This window comes from Erinaceus europaeus, chromosome 9 (genome assembly GCF_950295315.1).
Source record: "Erinaceus europaeus chromosome 9, mEriEur2.1, whole genome shotgun sequence".
NCBI lineage: Eukaryota > Metazoa > Chordata > Mammalia > Eulipotyphla > Erinaceidae > Erinaceus > Erinaceus europaeus.
This window is the reverse complement of record NC_080170.1, coordinates 11,147,851-11,172,948: the sequence shown is the minus strand read 5'-3', so window position 1 is coordinate 11,172,948 and position 25,098 is coordinate 11,147,851. Positions and strand designations below refer to the sequence as shown.

General features: G+C 53.8%; 2 protein-coding genes across 12 annotated transcripts in view; one reads left to right on the top strand and one right to left on the bottom strand.

Moving 5' to 3' along the window:
- Nucleotides 1-1,293: 1,293 nt before the first annotated feature.
- PHYKPL (5-phosphohydroxy-L-lysine phospho-lyase) lies at nt 1,294-16,581 on the top strand. 7 transcript variants are annotated; one of them, XR_009551494.1, is made up of 14 exons: nt 1,319-1,411; nt 1,872-1,990; nt 2,923-3,082; nt 5,359-5,433; nt 7,788-7,875; nt 7,952-8,068; nt 8,512-8,594; nt 8,737-8,962; nt 12,398-12,552; nt 12,734-12,823; nt 13,550-13,680; nt 14,154-14,221; nt 15,795-16,004; nt 16,372-16,581. XR_009551494.1 is itself a non-coding variant. In XM_007524373.3 (13 exons), the coding sequence occupies exons 1-12, from the start codon at nt 1,353-1,355 to the stop codon at nt 14,213-14,215; spliced, it is 1,365 nt and encodes a 454-aa protein (XP_007524435.1). In that variant the 5' UTR covers nt 1,294-1,352; the 3' UTR covers nt 14,216-14,221; nt 16,372-16,581. The 7 variants fall into 7 exon arrangements, 6 of the variants coding, with proteins under 6 accessions (XP_007524435.1, XP_060053246.1, XP_060053243.1 ...); XM_007524373.3 differs by lacking the exon at nt 15,795-16,004 and having other exon boundaries at nt 1,294-1,411; XM_060197260.1 differs by lacking the exons at nt 2,923-3,082; nt 15,795-16,004 and adding an exon at nt 4,683-4,785.
- Nucleotides 14,560-25,098, bottom strand: part of HNRNPAB (heterogeneous nuclear ribonucleoprotein A/B) — a 37,856-nt gene continuing 27,317 nt past the window's right edge. For 3 of the 5 annotated variants that reach the window (XM_007524322.3, XM_060197267.1, XM_060197268.1), the window contains exons 2-8: nt 19,712-19,938; nt 19,220-19,388; nt 18,348-18,506; nt 18,076-18,207; nt 16,058-16,175; nt 15,405-15,545; nt 14,560-15,158 (exon numbers count right to left, since the gene is read on the bottom strand). In XM_007524322.3, the coding sequence (XP_007524384.1) occupies nt 15,088-15,158; nt 15,405-15,545; nt 16,058-16,175; nt 18,076-18,207; nt 18,348-18,506; nt 19,220-19,388; nt 19,712-19,917 (996 nt within the window). In that variant the 5' untranslated portion in view covers nt 19,918-19,938 and the 3' untranslated portion in view covers nt 14,560-15,087. The other 2 variants (XM_016188660.2, XM_060197269.1) reach the window with 2 other exon arrangements.

Here is a 25,098-nt window from a genome sequence, read left to right as displayed (position 1 = left end):
TGAAGGGAGCTTTGGTGTTATGGTCTCTTTTACCCTCTCTGTCTCTCTGTTTCTGTCTCTGTCGTTTAACACACACACACACACACACACTTGTGACACTGTTCAGTGGAGGGGATTTGGGAACATTCAGGAGATGGGTGGTAGTGGTCGCACAGCGTGGGAAATGGTTAAAACTAACGTCAGCTCTATCTCGTGTATGTTACCATGGTTTTAAAAAATGCCAGGTATCCTTTAATAAATGTCTGAATCAGTTCACAGTGTTGTGTGGGGATGGATGATGAAATCAGCGAGGAGGGAGCAAAGCAGAGGGCTGGGAATCCACAAGGTCCAATCTGTAGTCACCTTTCACAGGTCCACATGGGCTGTACCCCCAGGCCCTCGTTCTAAGGTTCAAGGCAGAAAATTCCCCTTCCCTACCCTAAGAAGGGGTCTCTCCCAGGGCTGGCTGCACACTTGCTGTGTGTCTGAAAGCAAAGCCAGTGCCCAGCCTACACGGAGGCGCCCGCTGTGTCCCGAGGCTGAGCACAGGTCAGTTAGGGCTCAGTATGCACCCCATTTTACACTGGGGAAGGAGAGAACCCGGGGCGAGGACCATCAGAGCTCCAAGCACGGATGCGAGGGCCCCTCCCTGCGGAGGGAATCCGGGATGAGAGCTGGGAAGCGGGATGTAGGCCTCCGCTGGGCGGGCAGTCACCCTCCGGTCCAGGCGCCAGTGTTTGCAAGGTTCTTCGCCACCGGGGGACCCCTCCAGGCTCAGTCGCCGGAAGGGAGAGTGGATGGATGAATGAGAGCACAAAAGCGAGATGGATTCTGGGAGCGAGTTGCCGGAGCTTGGCCCACGGGTGGCCGGTGGGGCGTGCGAGCCGCAGGTAGCAAAGGTGAGCGGGGTCAAAGGCAGGGCGGGACCTACAGTGACTGAGGTCCCTGCCAGCTCGCAGGGCCGGGCCCTTCTGGTCCGCGAGTGTGGGGCGGGGCCTGCCAGCGGGGGCTAGCGTGTGGTGGGCGTGGTCATGGGCGTGGCCATGGGCGGGGGCGAAGCGTGTGTTGATGGGGGCGTGGTCTATTTGGGGCTAAGCGTGGTGGACGAGGCCCGCAACAGAGGCGGAGCCTTGCGCTGAGTGGTGGACGGGCCTGCGGAGGGGCGGAGCCAGAGGTGGCTAGGAGTGGGGTCTGTGAGCTGGAGTGAGCGGGGCGGGGCCTCGTGGCGATGATTGACTAACAGGCACGAGATTGGGGCGTAGCACGTGGTGGTGAGTGACAGATGAGCCGTGGTGGGGGCGGGGCCCAGGCCCAGGATCGGGCGGCGCCCTGCAGCCTCCCGGCGCCCAGGCGGCTTGCGGTCGTGGGACACCATGGCGGCGGAGCGGCGCGGGAAAGCTGAGACTCTGGCGCTGCGGCAGAGGCTGCTCAGGTACCGCGACGTTGGCGCGGGTGGTCGGGGTGGCGAGCGAACTTCCGTCGCAGGCAGGACGCCCGACGCAAGGCGTCCAGCGCGGGGTCCGCGGGTTGCGGGGCTGAGGAGCGAATTCAGCTCATCAGCGGGTCCTCGCTGGGCCCTTGGCCCCCAGCCCTCGGCCCTCAGCCTCAGCCCCCAGCCTCGGCCCCCGGCCCCGGCCGCCCCGAGCAGCCTTTGCCCGAGGAGCAGCCTTTGCCCAGGGAGCGGCCTTTGCCCCGCACCCGGTGGCGGACCTCGCCCCGGGGTGACCCGCTAGGCCTGGCGCGGGCCCAGGAGGGACCCTGAGGTGCCGGAAGTTGGGGCGAAGTGGGTGTAGAGGTTCGGGGGGACGTGGGTCTCGAGAGGCCTCCTGGTGGGGCGCCCGCGAGGGGGAGCCGGCCCGCCCCGACGCGCTGCCCCCCGCCTGTCCCCGCAGCGCGTCCTGCAGACTCTTTTACCCCGAGGAGCCCATAAAGATGGTCCGGGCCGGGGGGCAGTACATGTACGACGAGCAGGGCGCCCGCTACACCGACTGCATCAACAACGTGGCGCACGGTCAGTAGCCGCTCCGCCCGGCACCCTGAGCCTCGCATGCAGTAGCCCGTTCCCGGTATCTCCAGAAACTCCCGAGGGAAGCTTGGCCTTGGGGTCCAGTTCTGCTGGGGCCTTATGGCAGTCACCCCCCCCCCCCGAGTGCTGGGCTGCAGTCCCAAGGCCCGTAGGTGCTGGGCGAGAAGCTGAAGGAGCCATTCCTCCGCCCGGTGGGGCCGAGGCCAAATTGAAGGTTAGGGAGCCAGGCTGCCCGGCTTCTGGGTGCCCCCCCGGCCCCCAGCTTTGTGATCTCGGGTAGCCGCTTGCTTCTTTGGGCCTTTGTTAGCTCCCCTGCAAAAGTGGCCGCGCCTCGTGTCCCACCGCCAGGTGTTTCCGTTTGGTTGAGCAAGTTAGTGGTTGTAACCTGCTCTGAAGGCGCCTTCTCCGTACCTGTTGTTCGCTTCTATCGTCTTATTGGTAGTCGGCCTTCTCTGCGGCGCCCCCTGGTGGTGGCATCAAGTTCACCAACAGACACTGCATTCCCCCCCTCCCCTTCTGTGTGCAGCAGAGATCCTCAGGCTGCCTGGGAAGGCCCCTGCTTTGCCATGCACTGGTCCTGGGTTCAAGCCGCCAGCTCTCACGGCACTAGGAGAAGCTTCTGTTCTGTGGGGTCTCTAGCACTCTCTCTGTGTGTGCAAAAGTCATCCTGGAGCAGTGTCGCCCCGACAACAGGATGACAGCAAAGACAGGGCTATCTAGCCAGGGCTTTCTGCCCCAGCGCCTCTTCCTTCTGCCTCCATCTCTGGACGTCCTTCTAGGTCTCCCCTACTGTCTTCAGACTCCCCTCTTCCCCCTCCGTCTCTCTCGGCTGCTCCAGCCAGGACTGCGGGCTGAGGGAGGCCTGGCAGCCTGAGCTGAGCAAAGCCAGCAGTGTAACGGCGGTGGCCCTCTTCCAGTGGGGCACTGCCACCCGCTCGTGGTCCAGGCAGCACACGAACAGAACCAGGTGCTCAACACCAACAGCCGCTACCTGCACGACAACATCGTGGATTACGCGCAGAGGCTGGCCAGCACCCTGCCTGAGAAGCTCTGTGTGTTTTATTTCCTGAATTCGGGGTAAGTGGCCAGCCGCTGGCCCCTGGCTGGAGGGCGAGAGGACGGAGGAGGCAGGCCCTGGCGCACACTCGCTTGCTGTGTCGGATCAGGTTTCCTGGCATCTTTGCAGGGGCTGCTCTTCCCCAATTCCCGAGCGTGTTGTTGGGCCTTACTGAGGCAGCGTGTTCCCCTCGCTCTGCCTTCGGGACTCACGGGCACTGGGCCCTCAGTGTGCTTGGTAGGAAACAGAAACATCGAGCTACTCGCCAAAAGAAATGCAGGGTTGCACAAAACTGTCTGGAGGGAAAGAGTCCCGGCTGTAATGAGGTGACCAGCAGGGGGCGCTGACCCCCGCCAGGAGAGCCAAGGAGCCTGGTTTCTCTGAAGACATGACTTTAGAGATGGATGACTAGATGAGGAGGTGTGCTGCCCACCAGCCTGTGCAAAGGCCCTGTGGCACACGTGAGGTAGGGGCCAGTGAGGGTGAGGTTAGAGAGGCTCTTGGCAGGGAGGCAGCGCCCATAACTCAAGGCCTTATCAGCCAATCCAGGCATCTGCTTTGAGCCAAATAGCACTGGGAAGGTTTCAATGAAGCAAATGATGTCGTCAGAGGAGAACAAGAATGGACACTGTTAAGTGCCAGTTCAACAGCAGGCGACAGATGGCTCACACTGGGAGCTGTGGGGACAGGGAAGGCAGACAGCTGACGTGTAACCAGAGCCAGCCTCGCATGCCCGAAAGTCACAGGCCATGGCATGGGGATTGCAGTCGTCACATTTTCAGTCCCCAGACGTTTCAGGAAGTAGATTTTACCATCCTCACAGTCAGGAGTTATCCAGCCTGGCATCATCCCCACAGGGGCTGTTGAGACCAAAAGAGGGGTGTCTCAGGAAGGGCTTCCTCAGCAGTGGAGGGAGCCATGAGCTGGCTTAGCCACCATGCTGATCTAGTGACGTCAATGTGCCCGCGCTAATGGCCCCTCCTGCCTGTGCCTGCCTCTGCCACAAGTGTTGGGGACTCCTCTCTCTGAACGTGCTTTCTGCTCTGGCTTCTGAGTCCCTGGCACCTGTTTCTACCCACCTCTGGCCTCTGCTCTACTCCTCAGGGCTGGGGCCCTTCCTGCCTGTCGCCTTTGTGCCCTGGTGTCGTCACGGGCTGGGGACACCCAAGTCTATGTCTTAAGCAAGGGCCTTCCCGTGTATTCCAGCCTCATGGCTCGAACTGCCCACTTGACTTCTAGAACTTCAACTTCACATGACTACAAGACACCAAGCACGGTCTGCCACCAGCACTCAACAGGCCCTGATGCTCCTCAGCATTCCAGGCTCCTTCCCAGAGACCCCCTGGCCCCATGGCCCCTCCACAGACACCATCTACTGTCACCTGCCAGTCTTCCCCTGGCTCCCCCCTTCTCCTTTAACTCCGTTCTCTCCCTCAGACATTCAGCCAGAGGCTGCTTCCTCTGAACTGCATCCTTCCTCTGATGGAAAAGTTCTGGTCACTCCGCATGACATAGGGAACACCTGAGCTCCTCCTGGGACTCTGTGGATATGACCCTGCATGGTGCCCACTTCCTCTCCTCACTGTCTGCGCTTCTCTTGCCTCTTTCTGCACCTTTCAGTTCCTGACATAGGAACTCTGCACATACCACAGGCCCAGCCTGGACACCTTCCCCTCAGGACTCAGTGCAGGTGCTACCTCCTCAGAGGCTCCACCACCACAGGGTCAGTTCTGTTCAAGCCTCAAAATGCCCTGAGTCAGATCTGAGGCAGAAGCATTCTTCTCACAGCTCTGGAGGGTGGGAGCCCAGTACCACGGTATTGGCATGTTTGGTTTCTTTGATGTCGTGTCTCTCCTTAGTTTGCAGTGGCCACCATTCTCACTGCATCCCAGACACACCACGCCCTCCTTTTAACTTTACTGCTTTATTAAAGACCCTCTGTAAATGCAGTCCCATCCTGGGATACCAGAGAGCTGAGCCTATGAATTGGGGGTGACACAATCCAGAGACCACAGCCTAGCATTCCTTACTCTCTCCACACCCTGTCTCACTGTTGCACTCACCATAATCATCTCTCTGTGCTCTTCCAACAAACTAGAATGTAAGTCCAAGAGGCCCAGTCTGTCTGTCTGCCTGCCTGACCAGCCCCCACTCCCAGCATGTGGGCGTGCGCTGGGCATTGAGCCACTGAGTTGCAGGAAGGGCTCCTGCTTCCCTCCCATCCCGAAAGCAGCAGGAACCTGGGAGGAGAGGCCCCTGACTCCCATGTCCCAGTGCCCCTTCTCCTCTGCTGCAGGTCAGAAGCCAACGACCTGGCACTGCGGCTCGCCCGGCGCTACACGGGCCACTGGGATGTGGTGGTGTTAGACCAGTAAGTACAGCACTCAGTTGGGGGACCAGCCTCTGAGCAGGGTGGGGGTGGGGCCCCAGTACTGGGGACGCTCCCCCCTCCTCCCTTCTGGAAGCACAGCTCCTAGGGAGAGCAAGTTCTTTGTATGGTGGAGAGCATTGGCCCCACAAGGGCTCAGATGTTGCTCAAAGGCCTGACTCACAGGCAGGGGGCCCCAGGTGTAAGTCCCAGCATCACCAAAAGCCAGAGTCAAGCAGTGTGCTAGCCAAAAATATTTAAGTTGAAGGAAAGGAACTAGGAGCCTGGGAGATGGCTTGCCTGGTAGAGTACACTCTTGACCACACAGCAAGACTGCCACATGGGAATGGCTATGTGGGGCAGTGCTGTGGAATCTCCTCAAATAACTGACCTTCTCAAAAGCAAAAGTCTGGGAGTTAGGCGGTAGCACGGCAGGTTAAGCGCGTGCGGCGCAAAAGGCAGGGACCATCGGAAGGATCCAGTTCAAGCCCCCGGTTCCCCACCTGCAGGGGAGTCGCTTCACAAGTGGTAAAGCAGGTCTGCAGGTGTCTTTCTCTCCCCCTCTCTGCCATCCCCTCCTCTCCATTTCTCTGTCCTATCTAACAATGACGATATCAGTAGTAATAACAACAATAACTACAACAACAATAAGGACAAGGCTAACAAAAGGGAAAATAAATAAATATATATATAAAAGGTCTGCTGAGAAGGGAGAAGTCATGTAGATGCATAGCCACAATGATGATTTTGGTGGTAAAATGAAATAATTCGGGGGAAACAGCAGAATAGTTACTCAAGACTTCCATGCCCAATACTCTGTGTCAGGTTCAACCCCAGCATCACCATAAACCAAAGCTCTCATTGAAATAACTTTTTAAGGGTTTTTATTATTATCTTTATTTATTGGATATAGACAGCCATAAATTGATAGAGGGGAGGAGAGACACCTGCAACATTGCTTCACCTCTTGCAAAACTTTCCCCCTGGTGGGGACTGGGGACTCGAGCCAGAGTCCTTGTGCATGGTAACAGTGTGCTCAACCAGCTGTGCCATCATCTGCCCCCCAATTTTTTTCCCCTTTTGTTGCCCTGGTTGTTTTACCGTTGTTGTAGTTATTGTTGTTTTTATTGCTGTCGTCGTTGTTGGATAGGACAGAGAGAAATGGAGAGAGGAGAGAAAGAAGGGGGAGAGAAAGACAGACACCTGCAGACCTGCCTCACCGCCCGTGAAGCGACTCCCCTGCAGGTGGGGAGCCGGGGGCCAAAATTACTTTTTTAAAGGTTTTTTTTTAATTAGTTAATTTTGGGTAGAGAAATGGAGAGGGGAGTTAGGGAGAGAAAGGACACCTATAGCACTGTTTAACCACTTGGGAAGCTTCTCCCCTGCAGGAGGAACAGGGACAGGAGCCCTGAATCTTGGTCCTTGCACACTATAATGTCTGCGGTCAGCCAGGTGAGCAATGACTTGGCCCCCCCAAGAAAAGGAGGAGGATATTCTAAGGGGGCCAGTGGTGACTCACTCGGTCGAGTGCACACATTACCATGTGCAAGGACCCAAGTTCAAGCCCCCATTCCTCACCCACAGGGGTAAGCCTTATGAGTGGTGGTCTACAGTTGTCTGTCTCTCTCTGTCTCCCTCTCCCCTCCCCATTTCTCTCTGTCCTAATAAAAATAGGAAAAAAGAAAGGGGGGAACAAATGGCCACCAGGAGCGGTGGGTTTGTAGTGCTGGCATCAAGCCTCAGTGATAACCCTGGTGGCAATAAAAAAAAAAAAATGTAAAGAGGCTGCTCTGACAGCTCCCTCATGTGGAATCTCCACTGTGCTGAGACCCAGCCCAGGCTCAGAACCTCATCCCAATGATAGAGGACCTAGTGGGGGTTGTATTGTTAGATGGGAAACTGGGGAGTGTTATGCATGTACTAACTAATGTATTTACTGTTGAATGTAAAACATTAATTCCCCAATAAAGAAATTAAAAAAGTAAAAAAAAGATAGCAAAAAAAAAAAAAGAAAAAGGAACCTCATCACAGTGAGGCCCTTACAGATTAGTCAGAAGGGGCTGTGCAGCAATGTAGTGATGCTCACGATGCCGTTCTCTGTACCTGAGCCTGAGACCTCAGTTGTGTCAGGCCAGAGGTCCCTGACCCCATCCCCAGCACCACCAGGAGCCTGAGCTGAGTAAGGGTCTGATCAAAAGCAAATGCTGAGAAGACCCCCCCAAACCTGGGGGAGCAAGGCCTCGCTTTGGGGGGGGGGGACACAGCTGACTGGGGGGTGGCCTCCAAGTCCAGGCTGCAGCAGAAAGTATCAGGGTTCAAGTGTTCCCACTGGTCTGAGCCCCTTCTCTGCTCCCCAGCGCCTACCATGGCCACCTGAGCTCCCTGATTGACATCAGTCCCTACAAGTTCCGGGACCTGGACGGCCAGAAGGAGTGGGTCCACGTGGTATGCACCCCCAAGCGGGCAACAGGGCAGTGCCTGCCCCCTCACCCACCCGTGACCCCCACTATCATTCCCGCAGGCCCCTCTCCCTGACACTTTCCGAGGCCCCTACCGGGAGGACCACCCCAACCCAGCAGCAGCCTATGCCAGTGAGGTGGGGCGTGTGGTTGACCGGGCACAGCAGGCAGGCAGGAAGGTAAGCACCCCGTCACTGGGAGGCAGAGGGCAGCTGCCAATGGCCCAGAAGGCCCCGTGTGTCACTTGGCTTGACTCCTTTTAGAGTGTGGGGGAGGCAGAGGAGTGACTACCCTCTTTGGGGGTCGGCCCAGGGCTGTGTTGGGAGGTTGGGGCAGAAGGGCAGCCAGAGAGGACACGGACAGGCAGTGGGAGTATTCTCTGCAAGATTCCCCTGAAGGGGTGGCAGCCACTGGCTACACAGCAGAGAAGGCAGAGGAAGCGTGTCACCATGGAGAGTAGGCAGCTGGCAGGTGGGGAATCCAGAGGGTTCCCACAGGGCTTGCAGCTGAGAGCCGGGGTAGGTCCTGGAGGGGGGAATAAGGTCCGAAGCTTGGAGGTGGCCACAGTGCTTTGGCTCCCCGTTCCTGCCCTAACCTAATGCCCCGGCCCCTCTCCCCACAGATCGCAGCCTTCTTTGCAGAGTCTCTGCCCAGTGTAGGTGGGCAGATTGTGCCCCCCACAGGCTACTTCCCAGAGGCGGCCAGGTGAGGGGGCTGCCCAGGAGGGCAGGGCTGTTCCCTCTCCCTTTGCCGAGTCCATTGGTCCTGAAGAAATAGTCCCCCCAGGACAGTCTCCTGGGCCCCCTGCAGGCAGAACCCAGGTGCAGACCCCGTCTGTCTACCACAGGCACATCCGCAGGGCCGGGGGGCTCTTTGTCGCTGATGAGATTCAAGTGGGCTTTGGCCGCGTGGGCAAGCACTTCTGGGCCTTCCAGTTGCAAGGGGACGACTTTGTCCCTGACATCGTCACCATGGGCAAGTCCATTGGCAACGGCCACCCCTTAGCCTGTGTGGCCACCACGCAGGCTGTGGCGAGGGCATTTGAAGCCACTGGTGTGGAGTACTTCAACACGGTGAGTGGAGGCACCAGTGGAGTGTGTGAGGGGTGGTGGGGGAGGCAGCAGGTGGGGGGCCTGGATGCACAGACCATCACAGGGGAGAGCCACTGTGGTGGAGACTCCGTGGTGGATGTGTGTTCACTGCTGTACCTGGACTGTCCCACAGCCTTGCTGTCATGAACAGCTTTTGTCTAGTCTCCATGTAGAGAAAACAGTGCCTCCTCCTGTGCTCAGTTCCAGCTCCCCAGCACTGTAGACCTCCATCCATGTGGGGTGTGCACAGACAACCCCTCAGATCAGGGGTGCTTAAATTATGCCCTCCAGCACTGCAGGCTGTGGGGGCAGCATTAATGGGGGCTGCCCTGCTGCCAGTGTCCCAGAACTCACGGAGAACAGGGAGTCTGTCCCTCCTGGTCCCTACACCTCTTTCATCCCACCCCACCCTTTCTCTGATAACCACTACTGCTCTCTATATTTAAGAGTTTTTGAGTCTACCCATTCTGTAGTAAGACTCCTCTTACATAGAAAAAGCTTGGTGTTCTTAAGATTCCACATTTAAGTGGCATTATGCGGTGGTTCTCTGGTGGTTCACTTAGCATAATGCTCTCAAGCTCACAGGGTGCATGCCTTGCCATCACCGTAATACAGGCTGAGCCCTGGCCTCACATGGGAGTATCACAGCACCAGGGGAAGGTCTCGTGCTTTGTTGTCTCTCCTGTTCGTCTCTATCCAAATGTGGAGGAGTTGCTCTACTAGAAAAACAAAGTCTAATGTGTTGCTCAATGCAAAATTTCCTTTTATGGCCTAGTACTATTTTTTTTTTTTTTTGGCCATGTTCTGGGGTGGATTGTGCCACAGGTGCCATGTTATCAGACTCATTAGACAGCCAACTTGCAGGGTGGCAAGGCCTTTTTTTTTTTTTTCTCCATTTATGCATTGCTCCACACTTAAATGGACTCCACATCTTGCCTGTGGTGAACATGGGGACACATACACATTCCTCAGCTAGTGCTCTCATGCCTTAGGGTAAACCCCCAGAAGTGGAATTGCTGGATCACAGTCATGTCTCCGGCAGCCTCCCTGCAGTGTCCACCCACGTCTTCCCCAGGCCTACTTCCTGTCTTTTAGATAACGGGTGAGGAGGGGACTGCTGTGGTTCTAACGGAGGCCCTGAAGAGGCTCTTCTGTACTGTTGGCCATCTGTGTCCTCGTTCATCTGGAGTCCTGTCCATTTTATTACTGTTGCCTGGATTGGGCAGCGGGGGTGCACTGAGCTCTTCTGAAGCCCTGGTGTATTCTGGACATTGGTCCTTTCACAGATTTGTAACTTGCAAATATTTTCTCACCAGTTGCCTTTTTATTTGCTGAGGATTTATTTCCATTTGTTGCATAGCTATTATAGTTGGCTGGGATCCCATTTGTTTATCTTTGCTTTTGTCACAAATTAAAATATCCCCAAATTGATGTTCAAGAGCTCACCACCTCCCCCACCCCCATTTCCAGTCTTTAACTGATTTGAGTCCACTTTTGTGTGTGGCATAACGCTGTACGCCAGAATTTGACATGAGGCTTTTGATTTTCCTAGGAATTGGATTTTTTGTCCTATCTAGTCATCTTTTCCACTCTTAAAATCATTTTTAAATATTTATTCCCTTTTTATGCCCTTGTTTTATTGTTATTGATGTCATCATTGTTAGATAGGACAGAGAGAAATGGAGGTGGGGGAAGACGGGGGAGAGACCTGCTTCATTGCTCATGAAGCGACTCCCCTGCAGGTGGGGAGCTGGGAGCTCAAACCGGGATCCTTTTGCCGGTCCTTGGGCTCTGCGCCACCCACTGCACAATCACCCAACTCCCCATTCTTAAAGATTTATCGTGATGGGCAAGACTGTCAGACACACTGGCAGCACTATTCCACCACTCGAGAAGCTTCCCTCCCACAGGGGCTTGAACCCACATCTGTGCACATGGTGATGTGTGCACTCAAGCGACGCAGCAGCCACCCAGCCTGCCCCATCCTATTTTTGTCTTGTGTCTTACCCAATTACTTTAAGACTGTTCCTGCCTTCTCCTGGCAGCCACTTACCTGGCATGTGTTTTTCCATTCTCCAGCTATGGTGTGCGCTCATTTTTCAGATAGGTTTCTCCTAACCACCATACATCTACAAGTTTGTTTCCTTATCTGTCAACTTTGAACTTCTAAGTAATAGAACTTTAGACTATTTCAACTTACTCACTTTGGTCATCTATGGGCTTCATGGCTCCAGCCTGACTTTTCCCGAGAGGGAAGAAACCACAGCACTAGTCTCATTCCATGGAACCAGGCTGAAACCTGTGCCACACACACAGCAAAGCACTCTCTCTGGACCCTCATTATCTTATTTAAATTCTTCTGCTTTTATTTTTTAAGCAGAGCACTGATACAGCTTTGGTTTATGGTGGTGTGGGAAATTGAGACCCTCATTATCTTCAAGGCAAACCTTTATACATTTTTAAAAAATATATTTATTCCCTTTTGTTGCCCTTGTTGTTTTATTGTTGTTATTGATGTTGTTGTTAGATAGGAGAGAGAGAAATGGAGAGAGGAGGGGAAGACAGAGAGAGGGAGAAAGACAGACATCTGCAGACCTGCTTCACCGCCTGTGAAGGGACTCCCCTGCAGGTGGGGAGGCGGGGGCTCGAACTGGGATCCTTACACCAGTCCTTGCGCTTCACACAAAGTGCGTTTAACCTGCTGCGCTACCGCCCAACTCCCATGTTATACATTTTCTAATGTCTTGTAGGCCAAAGAATGTGTACCCAACCCTCATGGTTAAGTATTTTAGCTAGTGGCTGGGGGAAACAGCTCCACCGGTAAAGCCTCAGACTCATGCCTGAGGTTCTAGGTTCAATCCCTGGCACCACATGTCCCTGGAACGGTGCTTGGCCTCATGTGAAACACTGTCACATGTAGTAAAACACATCTTTTTAGGGGCCAGGTGGTAGCGCACCTGGTTGAGCACATTACAGTGAGCAAGGACCAAGGCTCAAGCTCCTGGTACCCACCTGCAGGGAAAGCTTTGTGAGTGAAGCAGTGCTGATGTCTGTCTCCTCCCTCCTGACTTGTCTCTATCCACTAAAATCCAAGCTCAGTGATTCTAGAATACTGCGCAGCTTGTACAGCCATCAGCACGGTCTCAGTTCCAAAGCATCTGCATCACCAAGCAGTAGCCTCATTAGTTGGCACTCCCACTGCCTTCTCTGCAAGTCCTGCATTCCTTGACTGTCTCTGTGGATTGACCTGTTCCTGTTCTCCTATTCTGAAATTTTTCCACCTCCTGGGGTTCCCACTGCACCCCTAGGGTGCAAATACCCTAGGTATTTGGCCAGAGCTCCAGGTCACTTGGAAAGTTAGGACCTTTGGGGACCTCAGAACCCCATTTACTGTGACATTTCTCTGTCCCACCTCAGTTTGGGGGCAGCCCTGTGTCCTGTGCTGTGGGTCTGGCAGTGCTGGATGTCCTGGAGAAGGAGCAGCTGCAGGCTCACGCCAGCCATGTAGGCAGCTTCCTCCTGGAGCTCCTCCGGCAGCAGAAAGCCAGACACCCCATCATTGGGGACATCAGGTGAGTGAGTGAGCACCTGCCAGGAGACCCCAATGCACTTGAGGCCATGGGACACTTGGAGATCTATGAGGTGCCCTGTGTCCTGACCACCTGTCCTCACCACTCACTCCAAGTCCCCTACCCTCTGGGGTCTCTGTTCTCTACTTGCCTGGGGCCTTGAGAGTGTGACCTTCTGCTACAGAGGTGTTGGACTCTTTGTTGGTGTGGATCTGATCAAGGATGAGGCCACCAGGACACCAGCCACGGAAGAGGCAGCCTACCTGGTCTCTAGGTACTCCCTGTTCCCTGACTGGGGGTCGCTCCCACATACTTTCAGCAGGCTGTGGCCTCCCCCACCAGAAGTTGGGGGCTATTGATCCAGCTTCTCATCCACCTCCAAGCAGGACTCTTCCCCTCCTGCCTTCCCTCACCAACAGAACTAGTGGGTGACTGTACTACTGCTTTTAGTGTTGGGACTGCCTGTCCCAACTGAAGACCTAGGCTGAGTTGGGTGAGAGCCAGGCCTCTTCTGTGTGGCAGGGACAGCAGACTGAGGCTAAAATACCTTAAACTCACAATGGGAGGAAGGGGGTCACCCTATGTTAAACATTGGTGCTACTCAGATGATGCTGACCAGGGTCCTGTCCAGGTTACAGGGTAACCTGGTCACTGAAGCTTTTCCCCCCCCTTCCCTTTGATAGGACCTAATCTGATAAGCAATGCCCTCCCCCCCATGGGTGGTGATCAGGGTCTAGAACCTGGTCCTAGTGTGCTCAAGACAGTTTGTCACCCCTAGCCCACTGAAGCCAGTTTGTAGGTGTTGGACACCTTCCATCGAGAGTAAACCAGACCCCACAGATGTCAGGCATAACGTGCAAACTGTAGGAGTATTTGTGGCCCAGCCCATAGCCCTGACTGTCCTTGGCTGAGAAAAGACTGCAGGAGTGGGGTGGAAAGTGGCCAGTGCTGGGCCTCATGACCATATGTAACCCATAGACTATCCTTTCTGTCCTGCCAGGCTCAAGGAGAGCTACATTCTTCTGAGCACTGATGGGCCTGGGAGGAACGTCCTGAAGTTTAAGCCCCCAATGTGCTTCAGCTTGGATAATGCACAACAGGTGGTGATGAAGCTGGACGCCATCCTGACTGGTGAGCAACTAAACCTGGCACTAGAACCCAGCCAGCCCCAGCTCACTGTCCAGAAAAGCTTCCTGTAGCCTGGGTGGTAGCCCAGCCTGATATGCTTGAGGACAGCATCAGATTGACTGGGATGCCCACTTTCTCCCCAAAGACACTTCAGACTAGAGTACAAGAGACCCACAAAAGCCTCAGGATAGTGGTAGTAACCAGAAAGCATCTTACCTGCATTGCATCTCTCTCCCTACCCCCAAAGCACCATGGGAGACTAGAGGCCAGTTGGGACCCAGGGCCCAAACTGCCATCTGAGAAACTTGACCACTAGTGGCAGTAACTTCAAGAATGTGTGACCCAGGGGTGGGGAAGCTTGTTTCAGTCTTCACTGCTCTGAGTGGATTTTTGGGTGGGTGTGTGTGTGTGATTGAATCTGGGACATGGGCATGAAAGGTAAGCAACCTTGTTAGCTTTAGCTGTGTGTCTTTCAGATATGGAAGAAAAGGTGAGGAGCTGCAAGACACTGAGGCTCCAAGCCCAAGGCTGCCCCTAGTCCCAGGTAAGTGGGCTTCCTGTGCTCACAGCTAAGACTTTGCACCCACTGTCAAGCAAGTCCCCAAAAGCTTGGTCCACCTGGAACCCAACTAGTGTTGCAGTGCTCTGACAGAATCCTACTTAATGCGGACCAAGCTAGGTGTTCCAAAGGCTGCTATCCCTGGAGGAAGCAATAGCTCTCACTAAAAGGAAATAAAAATGTGGAGAATATGAGCTCTAAGAGCTCCAGAGCCACACCCCCATTGGGCCACAAGTTGTGAAGGAGCTTGCTGTGGGAGGAGGCCCCAGCCCAGGAGCACCTGGCACCCCCCATTCACAGCATACCCCCACACTCACCCAGGCTTGGGGGTTTTTAAATTTTTATTTCAAAAGCTTGGATAGCTTCAATATCCAGGTCGTGGCAAAATCAGGACACGTGTAAAATACCTTACAATACATTAGATTCCCAAAAGGTACCAAAAAGTACAGTAAAATTAACACTTCCGTTACAGGAAATGTATGACACAAATAATATAAAATTAAATGGTAAAAAAAAGGTGACACTGGTTTCCTAAGATACAGTTTACTTTTTACAGTCAGAGCCCACAGGTCCAGGTGCAAGGCCTGGAAGCAGACCCTCCAATCTGGGGTTCTGGGTTACCCGGTAATAAAATCAGCCCCTAATGCCGCTCTGGCCTCAGACCCACACGCTGTTTCAAACAACTAGAGCTCTGGAAGTAGTCAACAGGAGAGTGATTTCCAGGGGGAAATTTTAAATAAGATGAAGATGGGACAGGCCATAGAAAGTTTGCCAAGTTAAATTTGGTACATAATTGTGTTCACTCATATCCAAACAGTGCGTGTGCGGTCAGCCGGCATCCTGCAGAAGCCTCAATATGGCTTGTAGTTATTCTGGTGGCCACCGCGTCGCTGGCTCTTCCCGTAATTTGTACTACCCTGACCTAGGGACAAGAACAAGCATGATAGCAGCTACACTTACTGAGCACTGCCCCTGTGCCAGGCGCTTGGCATGCATCCTCTTCAGAAGGTGGGAGGACTCCCCACCTTCCAGACCCGTGAGCTCCAGTGACCAAGCCAGGCCAGAGCCCAGCCTGTCCGACTCCAAAGCCCCTGCTGCCAGTGGCCCCTGCACTGTCTTGTCCTGCCTCCCAGGCGGGTGAGCAGGTGGGCCTCCCTCTCCTACTTACTGTAGTCGTAGCCGGGGCCGTAGCCGTAATAGCCATAGGGCGAGTAGTCGTAGCCGCCATAGCCGGGCCCGTAGCCCTGCTGGTAGCCGTAGCCCTGGTTCCAGTAGTTGCCGTAGCCCTGATTCCAACTCTGACTCTGACCTGTGGGGGGAGTAGGGCACAGTGGCCCAGGGACCATTTAGCATATGCAGGAGCTAGGATGGAGGAATTCCTGTCCTTCAGGTTGCTGTGGCAACTCCGAGGTAGAAGCTAAGGGGCTGGCATCCTGGCAGACCTGGGTCCCCCCACCTGAGGCTCAAGCAGGGGATGAGAGGCTGGGACAGCAGACTGGGCGCTGACTGCACTCGGGACACCTGAGAAGCTCACTGGCTGACCACCCTTCCCTGGCAGCATGGCCTTCAAAGGCTGGAGCTCAGGCTTTGGAGTCAGAGGGGCCTGGGATGGAAGGATGTAAGCGCCTGGCACAGCCCTCCCAGCCAGGGGTTGCCCAAACTCAAGACAGCCGAGCACAACCCACAAGGCCCCGAGAAAGGCAGGTTCTTCTGCTCCAAGCAACAGCAACAAGCAGCACCTCTGCCCAGGAGTAGCCCTGCTGCAGAGGTCAGTCCCCAGCCAGGCACAGAAGCGCCATGCAGGCAGGAACACCCACTCACCTCCACTGCCGCCACCGCCGCCACTGCCGCGGTTGCCTCGATTGCGGTTCCCGCGGCCCCCAGAGCCATACTGCTGCTGCTGATACACCTCTTTGGGCTGTGCCACCTTGATTTCACACTGCAAAGAGCACAGGGGGTCAGGCAGGTGGCCGGGTTCTGGAAAGGACTTGGTAGAGCCCCTCTTCAAATGCTTGTGGGGGTACAAGTGGAAAGCAGCTCTCAACACGACTGAAGTTTAGAGACTCCTGTCCAACTACAGGACACTGGGCAGTGGGGGGCCAGTCAAGCCTTCTAAGCAGCCCTGTCTTTGGCAGAGCGAAGAAGCAAGCAGCCTGCATCTCTGGCCCTGACCTCCAGCCCACAGAAGGCAGGAGCAGAGGGAGGACACACTGCACAACTCCGATGCTCAAAAGGCCCTAGGTTCAACCCCCAGACACTGGAATGTCTGCCTTGTGTGTTGGTGTAGGGCTCTTCCCGCTTAAATAAATCTCACGTGGATTTGAGAAAAGCTTTCTCTCACAGAAGACTCGTAAGACCAACAATCACTTTACTCAAGGTCCCCATGGACATTAAATATGTCTCCACACTAACCAAAAACATTGATGGCAAAATCTAGGTTGCCCCCTCACATTCAAACTGACTATACAGGGAGCTGATGGCTTCTCTCTGCTACCTGCACAACTCACTTTGCATAAGACCTAATGGCCCACCTCACTATCCAGTCTTGCCCAATCTGAGCCTGGATTAAGAGCCAGGCCCAACCAGCCCCAACTATCTGGCTACCACTCCTGCTCAGTCATCCTGCCACACCCTGCAGTGGGCACACCCTCAACTGCCAACTGGAGAACACCAGGAGCTAACTGCCCCTCAACCACAGTTCAGCAGCAGATGCCACCTGCTCCTCACTCAATAGCACTGCTTATCTGATGGCAAAACTGACTTTGGATGAAGCTGGTAAGGACCCTGGGAGGTATCTGGGAGGGAATCTACCTGGGGTGAGGGTTGTCTAAGCCAGTGTTCCAAAGGGACTGAATGTGGATAAAGTGCCCACAAGAGGAAAAAAGTTCTGCAGCGCTGTCTATAGGAGAACACACACAGCAGAAGTATCAGTGGCAGAAGTTCTAGAATCTTCTGAGTCTGTAACTCCTTATGCACCTAGAACTAATGACATGACTGGTCTTAAAGTAAAACAGGCCTTGGGGGCCTGATGGTGTACGTGTTACAATGTACAAGGACCCAGGTTCAAGCCCCCGGTCCTCAAATGCAGGAGAAAAGGCTTTGGAAGTGATAAAGCAGCACTGCAGGTGTGTTTCTCCCTACTCTCAACTGCTGGCTATCTTCATCAAGTTAAAGATAATAAACATACATATGAGAGCTGAGAAAGACAGCATAGTGGTTATGAAAAATTGGCACATCCTAAATTCAACCCCTGGCAATATCACAAATCAGATACTGGTTTGTGATATTTATTTTCATCAGAGCAGTGCTCTGATGAAAATAAATCAAAAAGGTTAAAAGAAAGAAAACTATCAAGCAGGAGTAGATAGCATGATTATGCAAAGAGACTGCCATGCCTGAGGCCCCAAAGTCCCAGACTCAATCCCCTTCACCACTATAAACCAGAGCTAGAGCTGAGCAGTGCTCTGGTTAAAAAAAAAAAAAATTCCATCAAGCCTTGGGTCCTGAGTTTCAGGAGCTGATTCTCTTTTTTGTTTCAATTTTTTTTTTTTAGTCAAAGCACTGCACAGCTCTGGTGATGTACAGATAGCAAGCCTAAGACTCAGAGCCTTAGGCAACAACATCTTTTTATATAACCATTAGGCTATCTCCCCCACCCACTAAAGTATTTTTTAAAAACCAGTACTTTCAGCAGCAGATCCATCACAGAAGCCCCTAACATGCTCGTTCTATCATTCCAACCTCCTTCCCTGCCCCACCGCACTGCACTATGGGAGATCGCAAAAGCATCATGCTGCCTGCCTCTTGAGGGTCAGACCCTAGGACTGGAAGTGTCTTACCTTGCTGCCACTGACAGTATGAAACTTTTTCTCTAGAACCTTCTTCACAGGTTCTTCTTCTTTAAAGGTGATAAAAACAAAGCCCCGTCTTTTGTTTGACTTTGGATCCATTGGAAGCTCAATGGCCTCAATCTGTAAACACAGACAAAAGTTCAGAACCAGTTTCCCTGAACCCCAGGTCTACATGGAGCTCAGGTGAATAACCTTGCAGGGAGGCCTCCATCCAGCTCAGGCTGCTAGCAGAGGCTCAGCTTTCACCACTCACCACTCACCTCCCCAAACTCGCCAAAGTATTCTCTGATCTTCTCCTCGGTGGCTTCAGGATTCAAACCTCCCACAAAAATTTTCTTTACTGGGTCTTTTTTCATAGCCATGGCCTTCTTGGGGTCAATGACACGGCCATCCAGCCTGTGCTCTTTCTGGTCCAGAACCTGTAGCATCAGAAGGGAACAGGGTTCTAATTCAGGAGCGAGAGTTCAAACAAGGCTCTTTGATCCACAAAACCAACACAGGCACAAACAGCCCTCTCCCAGGCCAATGAAGCAGCCAGCACTACAGCAGACTTCTAAAGGTGCCAGCCTCTGGTCTGAGTCTCCTACTAACCATTATGTCACCTCCTATGTCCCAAGAAGACTTAGAAGCAGAAAAGGCAGAGAATGAAGAAGACCTAAGCTTCAGCACTTAAGCTTCCTCCCGTGTGACGGGGGACTGGCCTGGAAACCTGGGTTGTACATACTAAGCGAGCTATTTCACCAGCCCTCCCCCAAGCAGTCTGAATGCCTTGGGCACCACCTAAAGTCAGTTCTCTACAAACCGTACCCTCACTTGCCTTGCTAGCCTGTTTTCTCTTTTAAACATGGCTAGTTTTTAGCACTCAGTCCTCACCACCACCCCACTTTCTATGCAGACGGTGCCAGTTCAAGTCAAACAATAACGGGCTCAGCTTGGAGCGCGACTGGGCTGCCAGGGCTGGAACCTCGGCAGTGACTAACTACGGGGCCTGGCCCCGACCCTGTTTTCCTAAAATGGGACCAACACACCGAGTGTCTGTTGCGCTGAGCCGAGCCTGAGTGGGTGGGCACCGAAGGCCGGCACGACTCGGTGCGTCAGCCACCCCGAGCCCCCGGCCCGGCGCCCCGCTCACCTTCTCCACGCTGGTCGCGTCTTTGAACAGGATGAACCCGAACCCCCTCGAACGGCCGGTGTTAGGATCCATCTTGATGGTGCAGTCAACCACCTCTCCAAATTTGGTAAAGTAATCCTTCAGGTCCTTCTTGCTGGTGTCCCAGCTCAGGCCACCGACGAACATTTTCCTGGCAGGGCACGGGCGGCGGGCTCGTCACGCAGCTCCGCGGGGACAAAGGCCCCGTCCGCCGCCCGCCCCTCTGCCGCACGAGGCCGGGCCGGAAGCAACGCCGCCCGCCGCCCAGAGGCCTTCCCGCCGCCGCCTTCCGGGCCGAGCCCGCGGCCCGGCTCCGCCCTCGCGGGGGGCGGCCTAGGGGGGTCGGGGCGCGCGCCCAGCCCGCCCCCGCGTCAGCCCCGGGTCCGAGCGCCCCGCAGCCCGCCCTCCGCCCCTCCCCCCGCCGCGTGGCGCCCACAAAGGCGGCCCTGGAACAAAGGCCGCGCGCGGACCTACCCCGCGTCCTCCTCGTTCTTGCTCGCGTTGATCTGGTCGCCCTCCGCGCCGTTCTGGTTGCCGGCCGGGGGCGCCGAGCTCCCGCCGCCCGTGCCCACCGCGGCCCCCGTGCCGGGCCCGGCCGGAGATTCGCCCTCGGGGGCAGCCTCGTGCCCGTTCTCAGTGGCGCCCGTCTCCATGGGCTGCTCCTCTCCCGCTTCCGACATGTTGGGCGGGCGCCGCGGCTCCTGCAACGAGCGTCCCCAGCGGCAGTCAGCCAGGCCTCTGGGCCCGCCGCCCGCCTGTCGCCCACGGGCCACCGCTCACCTCGCCGCCGGTGACGCCGCCGCCGGGCCCGCTAGCTCCCACCCGCCGGGAAGGCGCCCGGGCTCGGCCGCGCTCGCCGGGCCTCGCCCCTTCCGCCGACGGAGACGCCGAGACCTCGCGCCGCCGCACGGATCCCACGGGCAGAGAGGCTCACTCGGGCCCGCGCGGTGCTACCGCCTGACAATGCCGACTCGTGGCGCTCTTTATAATGCCGAGGGCCGGGGCCACCTCGCAACAACACGCACGCTTATTGGCTGCGCGCGCCCATCACTCAACCCCGCAGCGGCTCCTCATTGGCCGCGGCAGCGCACGCACGCTAGATCCAGGCGGGCTTTGTCCTCATTTTAGAACCCGCGCGAGCGGGACCCCGCGGAGGATTCCAGGCCCTCGCCGGTCGGGTCACTAGCTGGGCGACCGAGATCAGCGCCCGCCCGGGCCCGCCCCGCCCTTCGGGGCCGCCGACTCCTGCCCAGAACGCCCACGCCCCACACGAGCAGCCACGGCTGCGCCATTTCCCAAAAGGGGAACCGACCTGAGGAAGCTTCTCAGCCACGGCCGCGGGCGCCGGGATGGGCACGGGTGGCCCCGGTGCCGGCCCGCAGCCCTCGCCCCTTCCATGCGCCGCCGCCTCGGGCGGGAAGATGGAGACTCCAGCTAGTCTGGCCTCACGACCAACAGCTAATTTAGATCACTACGACTTTCCCCGAATTTCTAAGAAAAATAGCCCACTCCCGTGCAGTCCATGTGTGTAAGAGGGGGCTGCTTCCCTTTTTCTATTACACATCACCTACCCACCCTTCTTTTTTCTTTCTTCACCAGAGCACAATCTGGGACCCGGGAGTCTCCAGCTAGGAGATTTTTTTTTTTTTTTTTTTAAGAAAGGATTAATTAACAAAACCATAGGGTAGGAGGGGTACAACTCCACACAATTCCCACCACCCAATCTCCATATCCCACCCCCTCCCCCGATAGCTTTCCTATTCTCTATCCCTCTGGGAGCATGAACCCAGGGTCATTGAGGGAGCAAGGAGATTTTTGCACAACCACTAGGTTATCTGCCTGCCTAACCCCTTATTCCACCTCCTTGGCCACCCAGCCTGAGAGGCCTATATAATCCGGGGATTCCTTTTAATCATCTGGGTGCCCAGAATTACGAGCGGGGATCAATCCGCAGATGGCAACAACATAAGCAGGCCGGGGGTGGGGGGGTCGTCTCTGTTCTCATCTGCAGGGTGCACCAGCCCCAGCTTCTGGAAGAAAACGGCAAAGCTGTGGTACCAGGCACACTCACTAGTCTAGTCAGCTACAGAGGCCTTGAGAATGTTTTGTGTGTGATGCATTCATTATTCCCCAAGGTATTAGTCAACTAGAGATGGGCACCCATCTCTATGAGCAAATGCCCTCTGGCTCACTCTCACCCCAAAGCCCATTTGACCACATCACTTTCCGGCTAGATTCGAGAGCCTGTTTTTCAGTAAAAGAAAAAAAAAAAAAAAAAAAGTCGGTCTTCTTTCTGAAACCCAGCAGTGAGCCTCCCCACCTCTGTCCTTGCCTGCCCGCTGACATGAGGGCCAGAGATGTGTGGCTCATGAGAGCTGCTGGGCACAGCTGCCTAAGCACTGGAGATAATTCAAGCAATTAAGTTCAAAGTCAAAAAAGTCTAAGTGCAGCCACAGGATGTAACCGCCGAAAGCATAAATTCTCGTAATCTCCTGCGCTGGTCATGAATGCCATTAACACAATTTGGAAACCACTTTCAATGACAGTGAAGTCCTAGTCTAACATTGGTAAGGTGCTCTCACTAACACTGCTTCACTGGAGCTTCAAAATCGCGATGTAAGGTATCTAGTGTGTTTATACACAAAAACTGGAACCACAATGCTAATAAAGGCACTATTTCCGAGGAGAGATTTCTTCTGCCTTGTCTCTCCCCCCACCCTCCCCACTTTAGGACCACTGGCTGCAGCTCCTGAATCTTAGTCTAAACTGACCTCCTGCAGCCCAGAAAGTGGCCCAGTAGATAGTGTCAGATCCTCAAGCATGTGGTTCTGAGTTTGATACCTGGAAAAACATATTGCACGCTCTCTCTCATAAACAAATCTTTAAATTAACCTCATCAGATTTAATTATTCTTAGGTTTAAATGAAGCAATGACTGGGGGGCTCAGTGGTGGCACGTCCAGGTGTGCACATGTTACCATGCACAAGGACTGTTCCAGCCTCCTCCTCCACCTGAAGCAGGGAAGCCTCATCAGCAAAGAAGTGCTGCAGCACGCCTATGCACACCTGCACTCACACAATCTCTCTCAATTCTCATTATCCATCAGGAAAAAGAATTTTTTTTTTTTCCTCCAGGGTTATTGCTGGGTTCGGTGCCTGCACCATGAATCCACCGCTCCTGGAGGCCATTTTTCCCCTTTTTTGTTGCCCTAGTTGTTGCAGCCTCGTTGCGGTTATTATTGCCATTGTTGACGTTGCTTTTTGTTGTTGGATAGGACAGAGAGAAATGGAGAGAGGAGGGGAAGACACAGAGAGAGGGGGAGAGAAAGATAGACACCTGCAGACCTGCTTCACCGCCCGTGAAGCCACTCCCCTGCAGGTGGGGAGCCAGGGGCTGAACCGGGATCCTTACGCCGGTCCCTGCGCTTTGCGCCACGTGCGCTTAACCCACTGCGCCACCGCCCGACCCCCAGGAAAAAGAATTTTTCTTTCTTTTTTTTTTTTTAATAATTTATTTCTTTATTGGGGAATTAATGCTTTACATTCAACAGTAAATACAATAGTTTGTACAGGAAAAAGAATTTTTTAATGCAGCACGCCTATGCACACCGGCACTCACAATCTCTCTCAATTCTCATTACCCATCAGGAGAAAGAATTTTTTAATGCAGCACGCCTATGCACACCTGCACTCACACAATCTCTCTCAATTCTCATTACCAATCAGGAGAAAGAATTTTTTAATGCAGCACGCCTATGCACACCGGCACTCACACAATCTCTCTCAATTCTCATTACCCATGAGGAGAAAGAATTTTTTAATGCAGCAATGACTCAGAAAGTAGTTCATGGGAGAGACAGCATGTGGTCAAGTGAAAGACAGCCTAAAGCTCTAATGTCCCAGGTTCAATCTCTAGCACCTACATAAGCCAGAACTGAGCAGTGCTCTAGTGGGTCTCTCCCTCTCCATATAGAGATCTATCTGCCTCTATCTATCATTAAAATAAATACAGGGAGTCGGGTGGTAGCGCAGCATGTTAAGCGCACGTGGTGCAAAACGCAAGGACTGGCTTAAGGAAACTGGTTCGAGCACCCGGCTCCCCACCTGCAGGGGAGTCGCTTCACAGGCGGTGAAGCAGGTCTGCAGGTGTCTGTCTGTCTCTCCCCCTCTCTGTCTTCCCCTCCTCTCTCCATTTCTCTCTGTCCTATCCAACAACGATGACAGCAATAACAACAATAACTACAACAACAAAGCAACAAGGGCAACAAAAGGGAATAAATATTTTTAAAAAAAATTAAAAAATAAAATAAATAAATACATTGGGGGAGTCGGGCGGTAGCACAGTGGGTTAAGTGCACGTGGCGCAAAGTGCTAGGACCGGTGTCTCCCCACCTGCAGGGGAGTCGCTTCACAGGCAGTGAAGCAGGTCTGCAGGTCTCTATCTCTCTCTCCCCGTCTTCCCCTCTTCTCTCCATTTCTCTCTGTATAACAAAGACATCATCATCAACAACAACTACAACAACAACAACAACAAAAGCACAACAAAAGGGAAAATAAAGACTTCCTATTCCGGAGGCGGAGCTACGAGCAGCAGATCGCTTTCTCCCTCTCCTCTCCTCTCCTCTCCTCTCCTCTCCTCTCCTCTCCTCTCCTCTCCTCTCCTCTCCTCTCCTCTCCTCTCCCGGATCAACTAGGAATACCAAAGGAGACCACCCGGACCGAAACAAGACAGGACTAGAATGATCACAGGAACCCAGTAAATCACCCGTGAGTACAAACACGCGTGGCTGGTGACAGAGAGGAGAGAGGGGCCTAAGGAGAGATTAAGTGACTGCTAACAGTTCAACAGTTTATCAGTGGAGACACCACCTCCAGTCTGCTCCACAACAAGGGGACAGCTGAAGGGAGGAAAGGACTCCCCAGAGACTCACCAAGTGCAACTCTGAGTCTCCATTGCTACTACCCTCAGAATCTGGAGCAGCAACAGGGAGGGACACCAGGGGACAGAGATCTAACCAGGAAACTCAGGAGAAGACCTATACCTCAGTGGCATAGCTGAGGGGCTGTGAAAGTCTCTTTGCATAACCACTGGATTATCTCTGCCACACCCTGCTTTATCTCTTGGTCAGGAGTCAGTGATAAAGCGAAGAAGCCTATTGACAGTTTAAAAGCCCTCAGGCTCCTATAGCCTACAGGGAAGAAAAAAAAAGAGACTTTTACACCACTGAGCTCCAACTCAGGGATTGAAAAAACTGTTAACTTCCACCACGGTAAACCCTTTAATTAAATTACTTGGACACAAGTCAATCCAGGCAATAGTGATCAATAATTTGAAAAGTACTGATAAAGGGAACTCATAACATAATATATAAAATGGTTAAAACAAAAAGAAAAAATATTGGAGACTCGAACCAGGACAAGAGTCCAGCTAAAAGTCCTCCAGAGGGTGAATCACAAAACAACGAGTTCAACATCCAAACATTAGCTAAGGAAATAATAACAGGAGTGAGTAAAGAATTTGAAAAAATTGTAATCAGAAATGCAGGAACAACAAATGAGAATATGGAAGAAAATTCTAATTATCTCATGGTTATTAGAGAGCTGAAAGCTGAAATCGCTGAGCTAAGAAGGCAACTAGCTGAACAAGCTAAAACAGTATCAGAGCAGGGCAACAAAATAGATGAACTCCAGAAAGCAGCAGAGGGCAGAGAGAATAGAATCTATGAGGCTGAAGACAGAATTAGCAAGATTGAGGATGAATTAGAGACAACTAAAAAAGAAGTAAGAGATCTCAAAAAGAGATTAAGAGATGCTGAAAACAACAACAGATTCCTATGGGATGACTTCAAAAGAAACAATATA

Bases quoted from the DNA above. Each gene is read 5' to 3' on its own strand.
- PHYKPL (XM_007524373.3), top strand. From the start codon at position 1,353: ATGGCGGCGGAGCGGCGCGGGAAAGCTGAGACTCTGGCGCTGCGGCAG. The intron at 1,412-1,871 runs GTACCGCGACGT...CTGTCCCCGCAG, and splicing joins CTGCGGCAGAGGCTGCTCAG to CGCGTCCTGCAGACTCTTTT. The intron at 3,083-5,358 runs GTAAGTGGCCAG...CCTCTGCTGCAG, and splicing joins TTTTATTTCCTGAATTCGGG to GTCAGAAGCCAACGACCTGG.